Source organism: Zingiber officinale, chromosome 4B, assembly GCF_018446385.1.
Source record: "Zingiber officinale cultivar Zhangliang chromosome 4B, Zo_v1.1, whole genome shotgun sequence".
In the NCBI taxonomy this organism is placed as follows: domain Eukaryota; kingdom Viridiplantae; phylum Streptophyta; class Magnoliopsida; order Zingiberales; family Zingiberaceae; genus Zingiber; species Zingiber officinale.
This window is the reverse complement of record NC_055993.1, coordinates 52,429,219-52,448,271: the sequence shown is the minus strand read 5'-3', so window position 1 is coordinate 52,448,271 and position 19,053 is coordinate 52,429,219. Positions and strand designations below refer to the sequence as shown.

Sequence of the window (19,053 nt, the reverse complement as noted above, 5' to 3'; positions counted from 1 at the left end):
GGTAAAAAGTCCACTAACTATAATATCATCAATAGAAGGATCAACAGCTTTATTAGAAATTTGTAATAATAGTCGTAAAGCTAGGATCCCCCGTTGTACCATTAGCTCTTCAGAATCTTATGTTGTGGTCTTTATCTGATTGGGAGCAAGAGTATTTGGGTCTTGGGAGTCCTCCCAGTCAGTTGACTCATCTAGTAGTGAATGATGTGGTCCATCTAATGATGAGTCATCCTGACACTCTAACTGACTCTAATTTACTTGTGAAATATGCTCAACATTTTCCATGTAATTGTAGTCCACACTACAACAAAAACCCTCATACACATCGGTTTTTCACCGGTGTCTATTACATTTTCGACTGATGTCTATGAAGGCGATGTAAAAAGTCTGTCATTTTAGACATCAGGTTAAAACCGGTGTAGTATCACTTAACGACACCGGTGTTCGAATTGGTTATTAACCGGTGTAGTATCACTTAACGACACTGTTTCATCAACGGTGTAAAACCGATGTAATATCAATATTGTTTAACGGCACAAATTCAATTTCTGAAATAGTGAAAAATCGATAAAATACACCAATATTATTCTTACAACAGTATCCATAAAATACATAAATATTCACAAATTACACATATTCTTCTTCCAACAGTATCCATAAAATACTAAAATATTCACAAATTACATAAATATTCTTCTTACAACAGTATCCATAAAATACACAAATATTCTTTTTACAATATCAAAAGGTAATAGATATTGTACACATCAAGGTAGTATCCGCAATTTACATTCCATGCAAATGCATGCTTCATCCAAAATTTTCAAAAATCAAATATCTTTCCTACTCAAATGTAATCTAGCATGCATTCAGCCCACTTGAACCGCACTTCATCAATTTCAACTCTGGAGTACTTGAGATTTGTAAACTATAAAAACACATAAATAATATATTAGTAAACCAAGACAAAAAATCATAGTTGAAAAGAACAGTAAGAGCACTAGGTAACAAGATGACTAATTGGAATGCTTAAAAAGAGAAACATTCATCAATTATCTCAACCACATCATATAATGATAGATCTATCATTCCTGGGACTTAATATATTCCAAACCAAAATTTTTAATCTAACTACATAAACAACAATTTTAATCTTTCAAATTCAATTCATTAGTAGTTGACCCAAATGACATAACTGTTTATCACTTAGAGTATATGGAAAGTAAATAAATTCACTTTTAGTTTGCAAATAATAAATTCACTTTTATCACTAAGAGTACATGGAAAGTAAATAAATTCCTCAGCAACAATAAAGATGAGTAACATCAATTCATTTATATGATTTCCAATGATACAATAACATCAAAACAAGTTTTTATTTCAAGGAGAAAATAACTAAAATGCTAACTAGTCAACATGAATTTCAAACCTTATCCTCTTCAAGCTAGGCTTATGAAATCATTTCTAAGAACAAAATCGACAAATTCAAGACTGTTCTTTCAACCAAACAAAAATTTTGTAGAACTAGAGGAGATCAAATGAAAGATTAGATCATAAACCCCAAGCGCAATAACTGGAGCAACGAATATCTAAAAGGGATCTATCTACTTGTTCATGTTTTACCCAAGTTCTGGATGCTCCAAGGAAAAAATGGAGGTTTAAGGGATAAAAAGGAGCGTCAAGGGTCAAAAACAGTGTCTAACTGGAGTAGTTTTTTTTTTTAAAAAAAATACACAACATAAACTAAAAAATATCAACTCTAACATCCCAGGATCGGTCCTAATCAGTGTTCGACCTTATCAAGTACAAATGTACAATGCATTATGTTATATATATCATCTAAGGGGAGAGAAATTCTTAAATATGAGAGAGAATACCAAAACAAAGTAACATGTTGTTATCAAAGAAATGCATTGAAGAAAACCAGCTGACAACACATTCATATACATATTCGGTAGTAGTGAGTGCAATAGCTAAAGACTTGAAAAATGTCCTACCTTGCAAATGAACCAGTTAGCTTTGCAACTTCCTCTTCCATCCTAGAGAGAATTGCCTTTTGCTCTTCATTGGAAGCACTCACGAACTCCTTCACTAAAGCATCTAAGCTTGCCACAATACCAGCCTGCATTAGTCAAACCAATCTTCAAATACGGTTGAAGAACAAAGTTTGTCAATATGATCCTTCACAATCTATCACTCACTGGAAAGTAAGTTGACCATTCGCATCACGGCTAGTGCCACATTTCTCATTAATAAATTTAACAAAATCATCCTACTCCCGTTCAGCCTCATAATCTTCACCAGCTTTGTTTTCCTTGGGAAAAAACTTCAAGGTAGGATAACCACTAACTCCATACCTGAAATGCAGAAGGCATCCCGCTTAACAAACTAATTTCAGAATGACAAAGTTGAAAATTCTGGTCCTCCCACATAGGAAATGACTAAATAGTCTTTAGTATAGTGAATTTTTAGATGGAATCATTCATATCAAACCAAATTATTGCTAGCACCCTATCATAGTAAGGATGATATACCAAAAAAAATGACTAAAGAGGACTTCATCATGATAATTTGAGAAATAATAATGATTAAGCACAAAATATAGTAGGTCATAATGCACATTTTTTACACAATTTTCATGTCAGATGAATGTTGGATAAGGTTGGAAGTATTTTAGCATTGCACTTCTTCTCAAACATCAACGAATTCAAATATTAAATTTGTTGAAAACAAGAATTGTGAGTGAATCTGATCCTCCTCTCAATCAGATGTTGATTCTGCATTTAAGGTATCAACTGACATCACAATACCACAATTCCCCAAATCTAAATCTAGTACATAGGTGATTAGAAATACAAAACTCTCAGTTTGACAACTATTTATCAATATGCAAGTTTCAAAATACATATAATTCAATAACTGATACCTACTTTCAACTTACTCTAAATTAACATCATATAATATTTCTCCAAAATCTAAATAGGTAGCAGAACTAATGAAGCATTCAAGGTACACAATTGATTGAATCCACATCAATGAATTAGGTTAGATCTAGTAATCTCATAATTAAAAACATGGCAAATATGACCTTAGGCTAATCTAGGTCTTAAGCCCTATCTCAACAAAAATACTCATAGGAGCAAGATGCTTGCAGTGGCCACACCTGTTTGAAGATAAGAAACTTAGTCGTCTACAGTGGATAAGGAAAAGTATCTAATGCTACAAATGGAGAAAAAAAAATAACCTCAGCAAATACACTAACCATGGTGCATAGAATTCAACAAGAACATCTTTATTTACATCAAGAACAATCTGATCAAATGTCTGGAGTCAATACTACTACATTAGAAGGGATAGTTGCTAGTTTCACATTTGTTCCTACAATAATAAGCCCACAAATAAAAGGTAAAAAATTAATTTAGGTGAAAGAATAATATTTGACCATATCTAAAATTGTCATTTCAAGAATTTTTAGTAAATATAATTTGTAATGTACCCCCTTCAGTATTCACAAACTCAGTAAGTGCTTCTGTAGTTCGTGGACCTTCATATCTGCATGATTGTTCATATTTATTATGCATCATATGTAAAGACGACTGTTCTGCGAAAGAAAAAGAAAAACATAAAACCAAAATGATGTATCTAATTCCAGGACAGGATCATACTCACTTTTTTGGTTCCAAGGACCCTTTAGGAAACCACTGAATTGTTGGGTATCCTGACAATCCATACTTGCTGCATATGCTCTTATGTCACAGTCCACCTAAATATAACAACAAAAAAGGTAAATTAAGCCCAATCACTACATGGCAGTATAGCACACTAGTAGTGTGCTACATTTAGACTCAAAATGATCAGAAAAGATAAAACCAAAAAAGGAATCTGAGCATGTTCTATTCAGTAAAAGAGATGATGCTTCTTGGCCTGATTTAGAATGATGCTAACCTTCCCAATCAAAATAGATTTAGCCTTTTTAAAGCTCGATCCAAGCTTTTCATATTCAGGGGCAAGCTTCTTGCAGTGTCCGCACCTGCGACAAAATGGTATTAGAAGGGTTAAAATTATGCAATTAAAATACACACACATGGAGATCCTTTGCTTTAAACTGGATACTTAATGGAGTCTACATTCATCTTCTATAGTCTTGGCAAACAATCAGTTATGAGAATCGACCATATATAGTGCATTTCAAGTGTATCTTCTAAAGAGAAATACAAGTCGTGGTTTCAATTTCCACACAAGAAGAAACAATGGTGAAGAGCAAATAAGAATTTCAACATCAAAGGCACAGAAGTAGGTTTCAATTTCTGAACTATAAGCTAAGATAAATAGGCGTTTTGTCGCCGACAGCCCCAAGTTTAGCAAGTCCAAAATCAGACAGCTTGGGGTTGAAGTTTTCATCCAACAACACGTTTGCCGCCTTCATATCCCTGTAAATTACGGGAGGGTTTGCAACATCGTGCAAGTATGTGAGCCCCTTTGCAGCACCGAGAGCAATCTTCATTCGTGTGTTCCAATCGATCGGCGCCTTGTCAGGAGTCAGATTTGCATAAACCCAAAGATTTAACAAATGACTAAAAGAATATTGTTGGCCTTGGATTCCTCCACCTCCACCACAAGTGTTAAACAGTCGATCTCAGACTTGGATAATCAAACAAGTAGCAGAGAACTTACCAAATAGGTGGCCTTCCAAGGTTCCTTTGCACATGTACTCTTAAACTAGCAGCCTCTCATCTCCCTCGGCGCAGTAGCCGATCAGGTTCACAAGATTGGGATGCCGCAGCACAGTGAGCATTAGGACTTCCACCAGGAACTCGTTGCTCTCCTGATAACCATCCTGCTTAAGCTGCTTGATGGCCACAATCTGGTTTCCGAGTTCCGGTGTTCAGACGAAGCCGCAAGATGGCAGAAGCAAGGAGGAGGGGAGTAGGAGTGAGCAACTTGCCTAGTCTGAATCGAATCACCTTTGTAGACTCTCCCGAAGCCGCCTTCTCCGATCAGATTCGACTCCCTAAAGTTGTGAGTGGCTGTGGCGAGATCTCTGAAGGTGAATTTTCTCGCAGATTTTTTCCTCTCGCCGCCGTCGGATGGAGCCGACTTCTCATTCTCTGGCGAAAAGGAAAAAAAATGTGTTTTGAAGAGAGATCGAATTGCGCCGACCAAAAGAAGAGATTTTAGGGTTTAGAGATGGCGGCCACCAGGAGGATCGGTGGTGAAACGCGAACGGGGGCGGGAACGACCGCTGTCTTCGATTCTGCACCTCGCTTCTCTCCGGCGAGGGTTGAGACAGGGAAAATAGCTTAAGTGAGTAAAAGCTCCATGAGATTGGATCTCAAATAGCCAATGTGAGCTTGTTTAATCAAACTGTTGATAAGTTGGTAAACTTTAGTTGCTTAGTAAATTAAAGGAACGAAAATGCAAACAGAAATTGTAGATTTTAAGGAAGAAAAGAGATTTCTAACCATCAATCAAAGGGTAGATTTTAGGGAAGTAATCCCTTTTCTATAAAAACAAAACATCGACAGAAAAAATAAAAAATCAAAGCAAAAGCAACTTGTTTTGAGAGGGAGAAATCTCCTCTTTTTTTCCCGCCTACAAGAAACACTCTGCAGAAATCATAAATCGCTTCCACAAAACCCTTATTTTTTCCCTTATGGAGAGCAACATTTGTACAAGAATATAAGGGAAAGTAGATCGTAACCAGGAGCGCAGGAGGAGGAAGAAAGGGGAAGTGAGCAGCTGTTGCGAAGTGGTGGCTCTCTCCTCTTCAGTTTGAGGGCGATCGCCGACGAAGAACAAATGCAAGATGATCAAGCCCTTTTCTAGCCATTGTTCCTCCTCAAGAAACGAGAAATATGTGTTAGAGAGCACCGCAACAAAGCAACGAGTGTCTCGAAGAGCGAGAAAATGAAACCTTCACCGATGCTCCGCTTCTGTCGCTGACTTGCCCTTTTAACAGCGAGCATTTCTATAAAATGAAGGGCTCCTCTTCTCAACCTAAGGGTGGAGTTGGAGGAGATGCGGTGTGGTTGGACGGAGAAGCAAGGGCGTCATGTCTTGATCCTGATCGGGAGAGGAGGGGGTGTCGATCTAGGAAGGGGAAGAGGGAGATGAGGCTGAGAGAGATGGTCGGGCGGCTAGCGGCGAGGAGGAAAGTGGTGGTGGCGTTGCGACGGTATACGGTGGACGGCGCGATATAGGTTTAGGTTTGGAGGAAAGAGTGAAGTGTTGCAAATTTCGGCTAAGTATTGGTGGGAAAATTAAATTATTTTATTTTATCATAAACACCGGATTTTAAAAACCGCTGTTAAAATCGATGTCTATTAATAAAAAAAAATGCTCATAGACATCAGCTTAAAAAACCGATGTCAATGAGCAAAAATCTGTGCTTATAGACACCGATATTTGGAAAAACTGGTGTAAAATACTCATAGACATCGGTTTTTGCTTAAAACCGCTGTTGTTCCACCGATGTCTATGAGGGTTTTTCTTGTAGTGCCAAATTTTGATGGTCCATCCTAAATTGATTGTAATGTTAAGGCGGGTCAGAGATTTGTTGCTGGAATAATGACTGCTCACTCTGCTATTGAATTAGCTGGGGTTGAAGGTTCTGAATTTGATGATCTCCCCAGTCATAGCCATAAGTATCAGGAACTTATTCATATGTATCTTGATGTTAAGGTTGAACCAAATACTGAAGTTCCGGAGTATTAGTAGATTTTTGGAAGAAGTGACAAATAGCAGCTGGATGAGATGTGCTACCACACACTCCACAAAGGAACTCAAATTCATCATCTTCTGAGTCATGATTTTTATAGATGGGAGATTTTGCTCTTGCATTCATGGGTGTGAAAAATTCTCTTAAAGGCCTGCTTGACATGTTAGTGCTCAAGATATCTAAAAAAATTATAAGAAAAATTAAAAATGCAGAATTAAAGACAAGAAAGAAAATGCATAATAAAAACTAGAAATAAAATGAAAAAAGAAAAAGAAAAAATGTCTAGAGTAACTCATATGCTAATCAACTAATGTTAATCGAAAACAGTCCTCGGCAATGGCGCCAAAAACTTGTTACGAACCGCAAGTACACGGTTATGTCATCAGTAATATAAAAGATATCGAATCCATAGGGACTATTGATTAAACACAAGTTAACTTCTCACGGTGAATTATCTAGATAATTGAAGATTAATTGAGAAAGAGAGTGAAGAAAAGAGAGAAACTATGATGCTAGAGAAAGAGGGAGAGTTGGATTTGGGTATGGATAGATACTAGGATTTTGGTTTCGCTGTGATGCTAGTTAATATCCCTATGCATTGTTCATCTCCCTAACTCCATGCTTACACTCATATAGGAGTTCTAACTAAAGTCCGATATTATTGTTAGTTAGAGCCCTAGAGCCAATCATTTAATGATTGTTGTATGGACTCGTTGTATCATATTCTTATATAAATAAAGGCATTTGTTTTGATTATTATAGTTGTATTGGTGCCAAATAACTAAGTATAATAGCATCCTTGAGTAGAAGGTTCTTACCTATATCAATCGATTGGTTGAATCGATAGTGAGATGATATAGGGAACACTACTCTTAATCTTTCATACTCGAGTATTAACATTCAGGGACAATGTTAATACGACGAGACTAGCATGTAGGTCAACTCGATGACTTGATCTCACAAGTCATGGATATGGAGATATCAAGTTGACACATGAGTATGCATTAGAGAATGCATACTGAATGACCCGCCATGAGAAAGTATCATGGATCGTTATATGAGTGTAAGATACTTTCTCATGTGGCTATTAGTATGACTACTAGTCCTTGGACTTGAAGTCACCATGGTTCCCTACATAAGGAGTTACGTACTTTGGATTCGTCAAACGTCACCCATAACTGGGTGGACTATAAAGGCGATTACTTAGTATGTAACAAATTATGCGGAGGGATGTGAGTGATGTAGATGGGATCTATCCCTCCAATATGACAGGAGTGACATCGATATTCTTGATAGAGTGAGACCACTAAGTGCATGGCCATGCCCAAATGAGTCAATATGAGATGTTGAGCTAATTTGATTGAGTGAGTCTACTTGGAGTTCAAGATTTAGATTGATTAGAGGATGACACGGTCTATGCCTCACATTGATCAATCTAGATGTCAAGGATAGAAGGACACTTGTCATATTTTGTGAGGAGTCACAATTAGTAGTCACAAGGTGATGTTGGATCTCAACATTCTTGTAACTTGGGTAGTAATGATGTTTTGCTAGATACCGCTCATTACTTATGCTTCTTAATGGGTTTAGAAGCATTGCCAACGTTACAAGAACCTATAGGGTCACACACAAAGGACAATTAGATGGAGATTAGGTTCATATGATGAACCAAGAGGATTAGATTCATGTGATGAATCAAATTGGATTAAGAGTAATCCTAATTGAACTAATTGAGTTGGACTCAATTTGATTCATGTGTTCAATGAGTCTAATTTAGATTATGACTCATTGAATCAATTTAATTAAATGAATTAGATCCATTATATTAAATTGGCTTAAATCAAATGGTTGGATTTGATCAACCATGGGAGTTATAATGTCAAGTTTGACTTGACTTGAGAGGAAGATGAAAAGTCAAGTTTGACTTGACTATATGCCACCTCATTTGTGAGTTGGCATTAAGTGGCCAATAATGGTGTTACACATCATTAAGTTTAGCACATGTGTGTGCCACCTTATGGAGGTTACAAATCTCCTCTTTAATGGCCACATTAAATGAGAAAGGAGGTTACACTCCTTAATGTGGCCGGCCACTTATTGTGGCGTGAATGAGTTGTTTTTCAATTTCAAGCCAATTCATTCCATCCTCTTCCTCCTCTCATTCGTCTCTCCCTCTCCTCCTCCTTGGGCGAACCACCTAAGGTGCTAGCACACCTTTGTTTGGTCTTCTCCACCTAGTTTGTTCGTGTGGATACGTATAGAGGATCGTACACTTGACGATCTCGAGATCCGGCGAACCATTGGACGAGCGGGATTGCGAAGGGCATCGCATCAAGGGTAAAATCTCTCAACCATATAGTTCTAGTGTAGATCTAGATGTAAGAAACTCGTACACGTAAAATTTTTGTTTTATTTTACTTCACACGGATCCGGTGGCATGGGAATCGGGGTTTCCGCAACGCGAAAAAGTGATTTTTGTGGCCCGAAAATCCCAACAATTATCCCGCGAAGATCGCACCGAAGAGTTTATATATGTTCTACCACCATTAGGTAGAAGAGGTAATTTAGTAAGTCTGATTATAGGAAACATCCTTCTATCACAAGGGCCCATGGTCTTACATTCCTAAATTACACAAATCACTTCCTAACGGTAGATTAATGCAATTAAGTAGAAGAGGTAACTTAGGAAGTCCGATTATAGGGATCATCCTTCTGTCACAAGGGCCCACGGTTCTACGTTCCTAGATTACACAGATTACTTCTTAACATTAATTTGGGAGAACCCTCTAAACTCTAATTAGTTTTCCTAGTAGAGAGTTGATCCCCATTTCAAGGAAACGCCGTAGAAAGTAAGGGATACCTTCTGTCACAAGGTTCCATGATCTTACATTCTAGGGCTCTTCCTCTACATGGTGATCTAAACCCTACATTTACATGGATTGACCTTATACACATTTCGTTAAATGCACAGCACAACACACATAGATGATATAAGCACTTCATTTCATAGGAAAATATCCAAATACATAGTTCATACATTCACAATCACATCATAGCTACTTCCTACATCCTAGATCTAGAGATCTACTTCATAGCAAAGGATTTACAAATAAGAGACAAGAAATTAAGCATTACACACTCCAAAGCAAGTGATAGAGAAGAGAGGAATGCTTATCTATGATCCGCCTGTCTTCTTACTTGCAAACCTTGCTCCGGAGGTGGACGGATTGGCGAATATGAAGATCTAGGGTTCCCCCAAGGGGAAAACCCTTCTACAAGGAATGGGGGTGAGCCCCAAGCCAAAGATTGGTGACAAGGATAGAACAACCCCTTTTATAGAGCAGGGCATGACCACCACACGACCCGTGACACGGCCGTGTGGATCTCACACGGCCTGGAGGTGTCTGCTCTCGGCCAGGGTCACACGCCCTTGTGGCCCTCACGGCCAGGGTCACATGGTCGTGTGGCCCTCACACGCGCGTGTCATGCTCCCTCTCTGGATGGCTTACACGGCCATGTGGCTCACACGACTGTGACAATCTTGGCCTTCGGAAATATTACATGGCCGTGTGGCACACATGGCCTGGCAATGCTTGGCCTCTAGAAATGTTGCATTGCCATGTAGATCTACACGGTCGTGTGCTAGATACACTGCTGGGGTGACACGGACGTGTGGTTCACACGACCTAGCTCTGCTTCTTCTCTGGAAATGTGACACGGCCATGTGGCTCACACGACCATGTTCTGCTTCTTCTCTGGAAATGTGGCACAGCCATGTGGCTCACACGGCCTGACATTGTTTGGTCTCTAGAAATCTTGCACGGACATGTGGCTCACATGACCTGCCTCTGCTTGCTCTCTAGAAGTGCTATACAGCCGTGTGGATCTCGCACACCCCTTACAAGCCCTTGTCATGGCTTTGCATAGCCATGTTTCATTGTAACGTCTTTGAGACCACCAAGATGGGGTTTTCTTTGGTTGAAGTCTTCATAATAGTTGTAGATCTTGAAGTTATCTACATTTTGATATAAAGAACAGCCCGTAACTCCAACCGAGCACAAAGTTTTGGTCATTTTAGTTTTAGTCTGCATTACTAAAAATTTCACACGGCCTCTACCGCCACACGACCATGTGGATTCCACACGGCCAGAACATGGAAAAAATAAGTTTTCACATGCCCGTGTGAGTTCTACATGGCCTAAATACCCTGGAAGCTCTATACTTCATTTAAGCTCCATTTTTTTGCTCCAAATCACGCCTTATCAATCAAAACAAGCAAAGAGTAGATCTCCGAACAAAATATAATGGAAGTATGACATTCTAATGAAATATGGTGTAATAAATATAGATTATGCTCATGAAATACAAGCAGATGTGCGTCAAAGTATGCATACAAGTGTATATAATTTATGTACATCAGAACCTATCCCAAGGCTCCCCCTACACCTAAGCTCCCCATTGAGCTAGGAATTTTATCACAGAGATATTTAAGAACCTATCATGAGGCTCCCCCTACATAAAGGTACTTAAGGTTTTCCCAACTAAATCCTACTTCTCCCACTTTACCTAACATTTAAAACCTTCCAATAATATCCCAATTATCGAAACTTGATTTTCCAAACTGACCCTAAACTCATGTATTTATCCTATATGGATCTCATACATCTAAACGAGTTGACCTAGTCAAAATAAATACTGAAAATAGTATCAGCCTAGTATTGGTCGACTACCTCCAACATCAGTCTACTGCCCTTATTGACTTTAACACACAGAGGCATTCTGTGTTCAAAATATACTATTACCAGTCGACTGGTAACTGCACCAGTCATCTGGTAGCCTTTTCCAGTCCATTTCAGTATTCTAAACTTGATTTCAGAAATCGCCAAAAATTATACAGACATCTAAAAATCTCTAAATTTTATGGAAAGGTCTAATTTACCCATGTCTACTTGAAAAAAATATATTTAAAAATGTATCTATCACAAATCCTAAGATTGATACAAAATCCAAAACTTAGCTTAATTGTTTAATTAAACCTTGACCTAAAGTCCTAGTTTTGGTTCCTCTTGATGTATTTACTCATACTAATCCACAATGCATCTAGCATTGATTTATATGACATTTATACATCCAAAATCAATTATTATGCAATATGATCCCCAATGTCATATTTCTTGCATGAAACAAACCCAATTGTGTGTCAATTCCCTAAGTTTGAGACTTAAGTCTGTCTCCAAAACCACTTGGCACGTTCCATGACCCAATCTAGACTCCCAAGAAAAACCCACTTAAGATCTATTTGCCATGGGTCCTTACTTGACTCTTAGAGCACCCCCTAGAGCTCTTAACCATAGTCACCTCCCTAGGTGACTCATCTATTATGGCTAAACCACAATGATGCTCCTTAGAAGATTTTCTTATCTTCTTGACCTTGGACATATCATCCTTGCCATAGTCATATACAACCCTAGCATATTTCTTCTTGGCCTTGGATGACTCTCCCTTGCCATGATCATTTGCCACCCTAGCATATGATCTCTCCTTGGCCTCAGAGGAAGTAAATCGGTATCCCAAACCTGATCTATCATTGTTGGGTCTTTAGCTACCCAACACCATACCTAATCCCTTAGATCTAACATTGAATATCTTAAGGAATTTCTTTAAATTTTCAAGCTTTGCCTTCAAAGTTTGATTTTCCCTTTCTAGGTTCCTAAACCTAGAGTCAACATGTCCACCATGGACATTCCTAAACCTACCCTTCCTAGGCATGTGTCTCCCCTTCTTGGGATTAATGTCTTGGTTCTCCTTAGGTCTATCATTTCTAGAGTTATCATTGTGGGTCTCCTAGGGTTATGATCTACATGACCCTATTTCTATCATGATATCTAAAACCAAAATTATGCATAGGCAAATAATGAAAATTATTTCTAGCATGCATGGAGGAGTTTAAATTTGAATTAACCTTCAGGTTATGATATACCTCTCTTACCCTTTAAACTCCCCTTTGACTCAAGCTCCTCTTCTTCTCTCATTTCTTTAGATGCGCTAGCTTCTTGAGCTCTCTTTTCTTTGGGCATTTTGTGTGATAGTGCCCCTTCTCTCCACACGTGAAGCATATGAATCCCATTCTCCTCCTTTGGAATTCTTCATTCCTACGATCCTTGTTAGTGTTTAAATTAACTTGAATAGGTTTAGGAGTTACCTCTTTCTTACCCAATGGACTCCTACTTTTGTAGTGTCCCTTCTCATTGTACCCGAAGCAAATGATGTTGTCCTTTGACTTCACTTCGGTGGAGGTGCTAGCAAGGTTGACTTCCAAGACTTCCTCTTCACTTGTCTTGGATTCTTCTTCAACCCTTGAGGATGTATACTCATCCACACTTATGGATGGCATTTCCTCATCCTCCTTCTCCTCAGAAGTTGAACACATGTCACCTCCCGGTTGCTCCTCCTATACTTGAGTTTCTTTATTCGGTTCTTCGGATCTTTCCTCCTCTTGTGTAGGCAAAGGTTCTTCCCATGAAACCTTCTTTATCTTTCTCCACAAATCATGGGAGTTCTTATATTCACCTATATGACTCATCATGTCATTAGGCAAAATATCAATTAAAATCGATATTACCTTATCATTTGCCTTTAACCATGAAGTTTGCTCCTACATCCAATAATGTGGTCAGAGTCTCTTCCCTTTCTTTTCTCTTGAGACTTCAAATGACTCCTTGACCACCATCATGGTGTCCCAATCCATATCGAAGAAGACCTCCATCTTCATCATCCAATATGTGATGCCCTATAAGCCTCCTCCATCAAACTTCGGAGGTGTTTTCAAGTCGGTCATCTTCTTATAGTTACTCTTCTTGGCGGTTAACCCGGTGAAGTGCGACCTCTACTCTGATACCACTTGTTGGGGATCAGATGGTCGGCTAGAAAGGGGTTGAATAGGCAGTTCCCCCAATTGATCACTTCCTACGTATTTATTAGTTGCGCAGTGGAAATCTAATACTAAATACAAATATGAAAGCTAAATACTAAAGGAAAGAACAAGCAAACCACTACACGCCAATTTACGTGGTTCAGAGATAAGGATCCTACTCCACGGCTATCCTTAAGGTGGACGATCCCTATCCGTCGGTGCATTAATCCCCGAAAACTCTGGTTAGCACAATCCTCCTTGTCAGTAGAGAAACCTCACCATAACTCGATCAAGAACACCAAAATTACAATGAGAGCTTGGAGACTCTAATTAGACTTTGACCAAGTCCAATTTTGTCAACCAAAGCTAGCCACCTCAAGCTCCATTATATAGAGCTTGAGAAAACAACCCTGCTGTTTTACCGTTACCAGTCGACTGGTCCTTGCACTAGTCGACTGGTGCCTGGCCAACGACTCTTTACCAATCGACTGGTGTCAACACCAGTCGACTGATCCTAGCCATTTGGGCATAGAACCTCTCTGTGCTCACCCCCAGTCGACTAATCCTAGTACCAGTCAACTGGTACAACTTTATGTTGGATCATAAAGTTTGCTAGAGGGGGGGGGGGGTGAATAGCAATTGTCAAAATTTCGTTAGTAATTCGAGTATCCAATAGAGAATAATAAGAACAATTCTAACAAAACAAATTTTACTTGGTTCGGAGTCTTTGTCGACTCCTACTTGAACATGTTTTGTAGATCCAAAGCATGCTGGAAAGGTTTGTAAGTTGCAAAGATCCATTTATGGATTAAAGCATGCTTCTAGAAGCTGGAATCTTTGATTCGATGATGCGATCAAAACGTTTGGTTTCATTAAACATGAAGATGAACCTTGTGTCTACAAGAAGGTTAGTGGGAGCACAGTCATCTTTCTCATATTGTATGTAGATGACATACTACTCATTGGAAATGATATCCCTACTCTTCAGTTAGTGAAGACTTGGCTTGGGAATTATTTTTCAATGAAAGACTTAGGAGGAGAAGCTTATATTTTAGGCCTTAATTATTCGTGCGGGAAGCATCTGACGGTCGAACCTATGTTTTGATTATGTCAGAGGGTTCAAAGTTAAGGTGTTTTGTTTTCTGATATATTGAATGTGCTTTGCAAGAAAAGTCCTAAGTGTACTTAGACAAAAGTCCTAGCTGCAATTAGGCAGATACAAAACCCTAGGGGGCGGTAACCCTAGGTCATAGGGGGTGGTAACCCTATGCGGAAAGCCTTGGCAGGTCGGAGCTTCGGGAAAAATCCTAAGGGGAGGTAACCCTAAGTTGAAATCCTGGTGTCGCGAACCAGGTGGAAGTCTGGATGGGTCATGGACCGGACGTCCAACATCAAGACTGGGAGCATCGGACGCTGAGCAAAAGTCCAGTCGGTCTGAAGGATCGAACTGGAAAAAGGTAAACTCTCCTGAGTGGAGTAGGTGAGGACGCGTTCCTCGGAAGAGGGAACAGTAGGCGTCGGTTCGACCTAGGATTTCCGGTCGGAAATCCGAATTTAGAACTGGATAGTCCGGAGACTGTCAAAGTATTTCGATTATCATACTTATTATGTGCTAACTTTGTTTTGCAGGATATGTTGTGTTTGTATGGTCTAACATGTCTTGCAGGGTCAAAAAAACAAAGTTATACCTCGGATGAATAGTGTCCGAGGCGCCTCCATGGAGCTTGGAGGCACCTCGGGTGTAGATTGTGAGCTGGCTGTGAAGCAGTGCTAGAGGCACCTCAGATGGAGCTGGAGGCGCCTTGGACCAGAGATTGGAGGTGCCTTGGATTGGCTTGAAGGCGCCTTCAAGTGGATGAGTTGCGACCAGGTCTATTCTGATCCACGCGGCTGACTTGGCTTGTTGGAGGCACCTTGGATGGTGTTAGAGGTGCCTCCAGCAGTGTATAAAAGGAGCTCTCGAGCAGCAAGTTAAAAAATCATTGAACAAGCAACCCTTCTGCTACGAACTGCTATAGAGACCTTCCGACGAAGCTGCGACTTGACACCGACAACCCGGAGCTCTGAATATGTGATTTCTATTGTTGTCGGTATATTTTTCTGTATTCAATTGTACTTCATTTGTAATCATTTTATGAAATACTAAGTGTTGCCCAAAGTAAATATTCAACGAATGTGGGCCTTGGAGTAGGAGTCGCACAAGGCTCCGAACCAAGTAAATACCCTGTGTCTTTGTGTGTGTTTGTTATTTCTCTCTATTCCGCTACTTAAACTCTCGAACATTTTACGAATCCGAAATGAGTGAAAGCCACGTGCGCTATTCCCCCCCCCCCCCCCCCTCTAGCGCATCTCGATCCAACAATTGGTATCAGAGCGGGGTCGCTTCGATTTGGTGCAACCACCAGTCAAGCAAACTTTTTGTGGTCTTTTTAATTTTTCGGAGTCGATTGGAATTAGTTTAATTGCTATATTCCGGTCTATTTTTTTTTGAATCGATTTTTGCTCGAAATTGGTGCAACACCACTCGAGTTCGCTTTTCCTATTTTATACCGCACTGTTAATCCAGGATCAAGTCCTGGGGCATTCCTTTATTGTCTTTCTTGTGCAAGTTTTAAATGACCCTCCAAGAAGGCTTTAGCACAGTTCGACCCCCACTTTTCACCGGAGAAGATTTTGGCTATTGGAAGAACCGGATGGAATACCACCTTAAGACACAAGTCGAGATGTGGATCATTATCCAGACAGGTTTCGAGCTTCCACGTGACGGCACTGGAGAATTAGTTTCATGCATCAATTGGGACACCAGCATAAAGAAGAAGGTTGAAGCCGATGCCAAAGCAACCTGCATGCTACAATGCGGACTGACGAAGGAGGAACTCAACAGAGTATGACTCTTCTCAAGCGCCAAAGAGCTATGGGAAAAGCTAATCGAGCTACACGAGGGCACCTCTGACGCTAAAGTAAGTAAGCACGACTTAATTTTCAATAAATTATATAATATTAAAATGCAGGAAAATGGGATGGCTAGCCAACTCCATGCCCGGATACAAGACCTACTCAATGGGCTTCATGCGATCGGACAAAAGGTAGACAACAGGGACATAATCAGGTACTCCTTAAACGCATTTCCGAGGAATACCTTGTGGGCATCCATGGTAGATGCGTACAAGGTTTCCAAGGATCTTTCCTCTTTTAAATTAGATGAATTATTTGCAGAGTTTGAACTCCATGAGCAGACTAATGCACGCTCGGTCGAGGAAGGTATTGCTTTGGTTGCAGGTACAAGCAGCACCCAGGAATCTAAAACAAAGCGCAAAACCAAAATCGAGTCCAAAGATGAATTGGAGGATGAAAACGAGATTGTTTCCGAGCTATTAAAGCTCGTACGAAAGATTTGCAGAAATAAAAAGGTGACTCAAACAAACACAAAGGACAAGTCCGGAGTCACCCGCTACGGCTGTAACAAAAAGGGGCACTACAAGCCGAATTGTCCAAATAAAAAGCAACGAAGAAAGAAGGCATTGAAGGAAACTTGGTTCAAGTCTTCAGACGAATCCGAGACTGACAAAGAAGAACCGGCAAGCTTCCTCACGTTACTAGTGCAAGCAAACATTGTCGAAACCGAGTCCGAGTCTGAGTCTGAAAGCGAGAGCGAGTCAGAAATCGAGTCTGAGCAAAGCCACGGATCCGTATCCGTTTCTGAAGGACCAAACCCCACTGTAAGTTCGCTACTCACCGAGACTAATTTAGATAATTTGCAAAAATTAATTCCCTACTTACTAAAGAAGTTGGCTAAATCCAACGTCTAAATTAAGTCAGGCCAAAAGGAGGTAACAACCCTTATGGAAGCGACTGACTCGAGTTCTTTAACTGAGCCAGTTCAAATTGGAAGTTCAACTCAAGTCCAACAACTTGAGGAAGAAAATTCTAATTTGAAAACTTAAATTAAAGAACTCAAGGACACGTTGGAACGGTTCACCCTGGGTTCCAAGAATCTTAATCTGATTCTTGGAAAACAACGAGCTATTTTTAACAAATCTGGACTTGGATTTAAAACCAAAAGAAAATACAGAGCATATCTATCCCTAGTTAATAGAAATAATAGAAACATAGTCCAAGCATGGGTCCCCAAGTCGAACTTGGTTAATCAAGTTGGACTTGGAGTATATTGGGTCCCCAAGGATCAGATATACTACCTTGATAGACCATATCGAGGCTATGATCCAGGGGGAGCTAATAGAAAGACCATTTTTGCCAATAGATAGAATTGTTTGATGCTTGAACTTTCTACTTTTTAATATGCATGTTTAGATTAAGATAGCTTAAGGACCTAGGCATAATTTACACTTTCCTAGTTAAACCTAGTGGTTTCAAAAAGTAAATTAAATACATAATTTCTTTGAGCGGCTCTGTATAGAAAGTGGTGGATGATCCCATACCCAAGAAGGCCTAGTGCCTCGCCACGACCTAGGAACCAATCTTTGAAATGTGTGTTTAATTGACTAATTGAAAACCCTAAGTTTAACTCAAATGTAAAATAAACCTTAGAAATAACCAAAATTAAAGATAATCATCTCATAAAATTACTTAAGATTACCTGATTGATAACCAAGAATCGGTGAGATAGATCTAGGTTGAACTTAGTCTAAATTAACTTAAATAAATTTAATTTAATTAACTTAATTAACTCAATTAACTCAATTTAAATAATTAACAATCTTAACTTAATTAATCAAATTTATTTTACTAATTAAATTTATTTAATTTCAAAATTCTTTATTTAATTTCAAAATCTTTAAAAATTATTTGAAAAATCGTTTAAAAATTATTTGAAAAATCTTTAAAAATTATTATAAAAATCTTTTAAAAATTATTTGAAAAATCTTTTAAAAATTATTTGAAAAGTCTTTTAAAAATTATTTGAAAAATTATTTAACAATCTTTAGAAAATTAGTTTCAAAAGAATTTAGCTAAATACTTTTCAAAGCAATTATTTAACAAAACTCAGTTTTTTTTAAAGAACTAAGTCTTTCAAAGCACTTTCAAAATTAGCTAAGTTTTTTTTCAAAATATTTGTTGTTAAAATTTTAAACATCTTTTCAAATCTTTGCCACCCTTTAGGGGGAGCTTAAAACTAAACAAAGTTAATATTTTTTTTAACAAACCTCTCTCTACTTGGGTTCTTTTTGATTTATGTTAAAGGGGGAGAGAAAAGTCAAAGTTAACTTAAACATATTTAAAAACCTTTAATATAGGGGGAGCTTTGGAGTAAATGTCTGTAATTTAAAATTTTTAAATTTATTTTTGCTTACTTATGCTCCTATTTCTTGTTAGAAATTTTCATAATTACTGTTATGTTTTACTTATCTTTGAACTGGGTTTCCATAATAAAAAAGGGGGAGACTGTTGGTACGGGAAGCAT

General features: G+C 38.7%; 1 protein-coding gene and 1 pseudogene across 1 annotated transcript in view; both read right to left on the bottom strand.

Annotated features, from left to right (window-relative positions):
• Nucleotides 1-1,993: 1,993 nt before the first annotated feature.
• On the bottom strand, nt 1,994-4,504 carry LOC121978255 (annotated as a pseudogene).
• A 210-nt stretch (nt 4,505-4,714) lies between these two features.
• LOC121978254 (serine/threonine-protein kinase PBL27-like) overlaps nt 4,715-19,053 on the bottom strand; it is a 45,564-nt gene continuing 31,225 nt past the window's right edge. The window contains exons 2-3 of the mRNA XM_042530623.1: nt 4,942-5,108; nt 4,715-4,864 (exon numbers count right to left, since the gene is read on the bottom strand). Of these exons, the coding sequence (XP_042386557.1) occupies nt 4,715-4,864; nt 4,942-5,108 (317 nt within the window). The remainder of the gene's footprint in view (nt 4,865-4,941; nt 5,109-19,053) is intronic.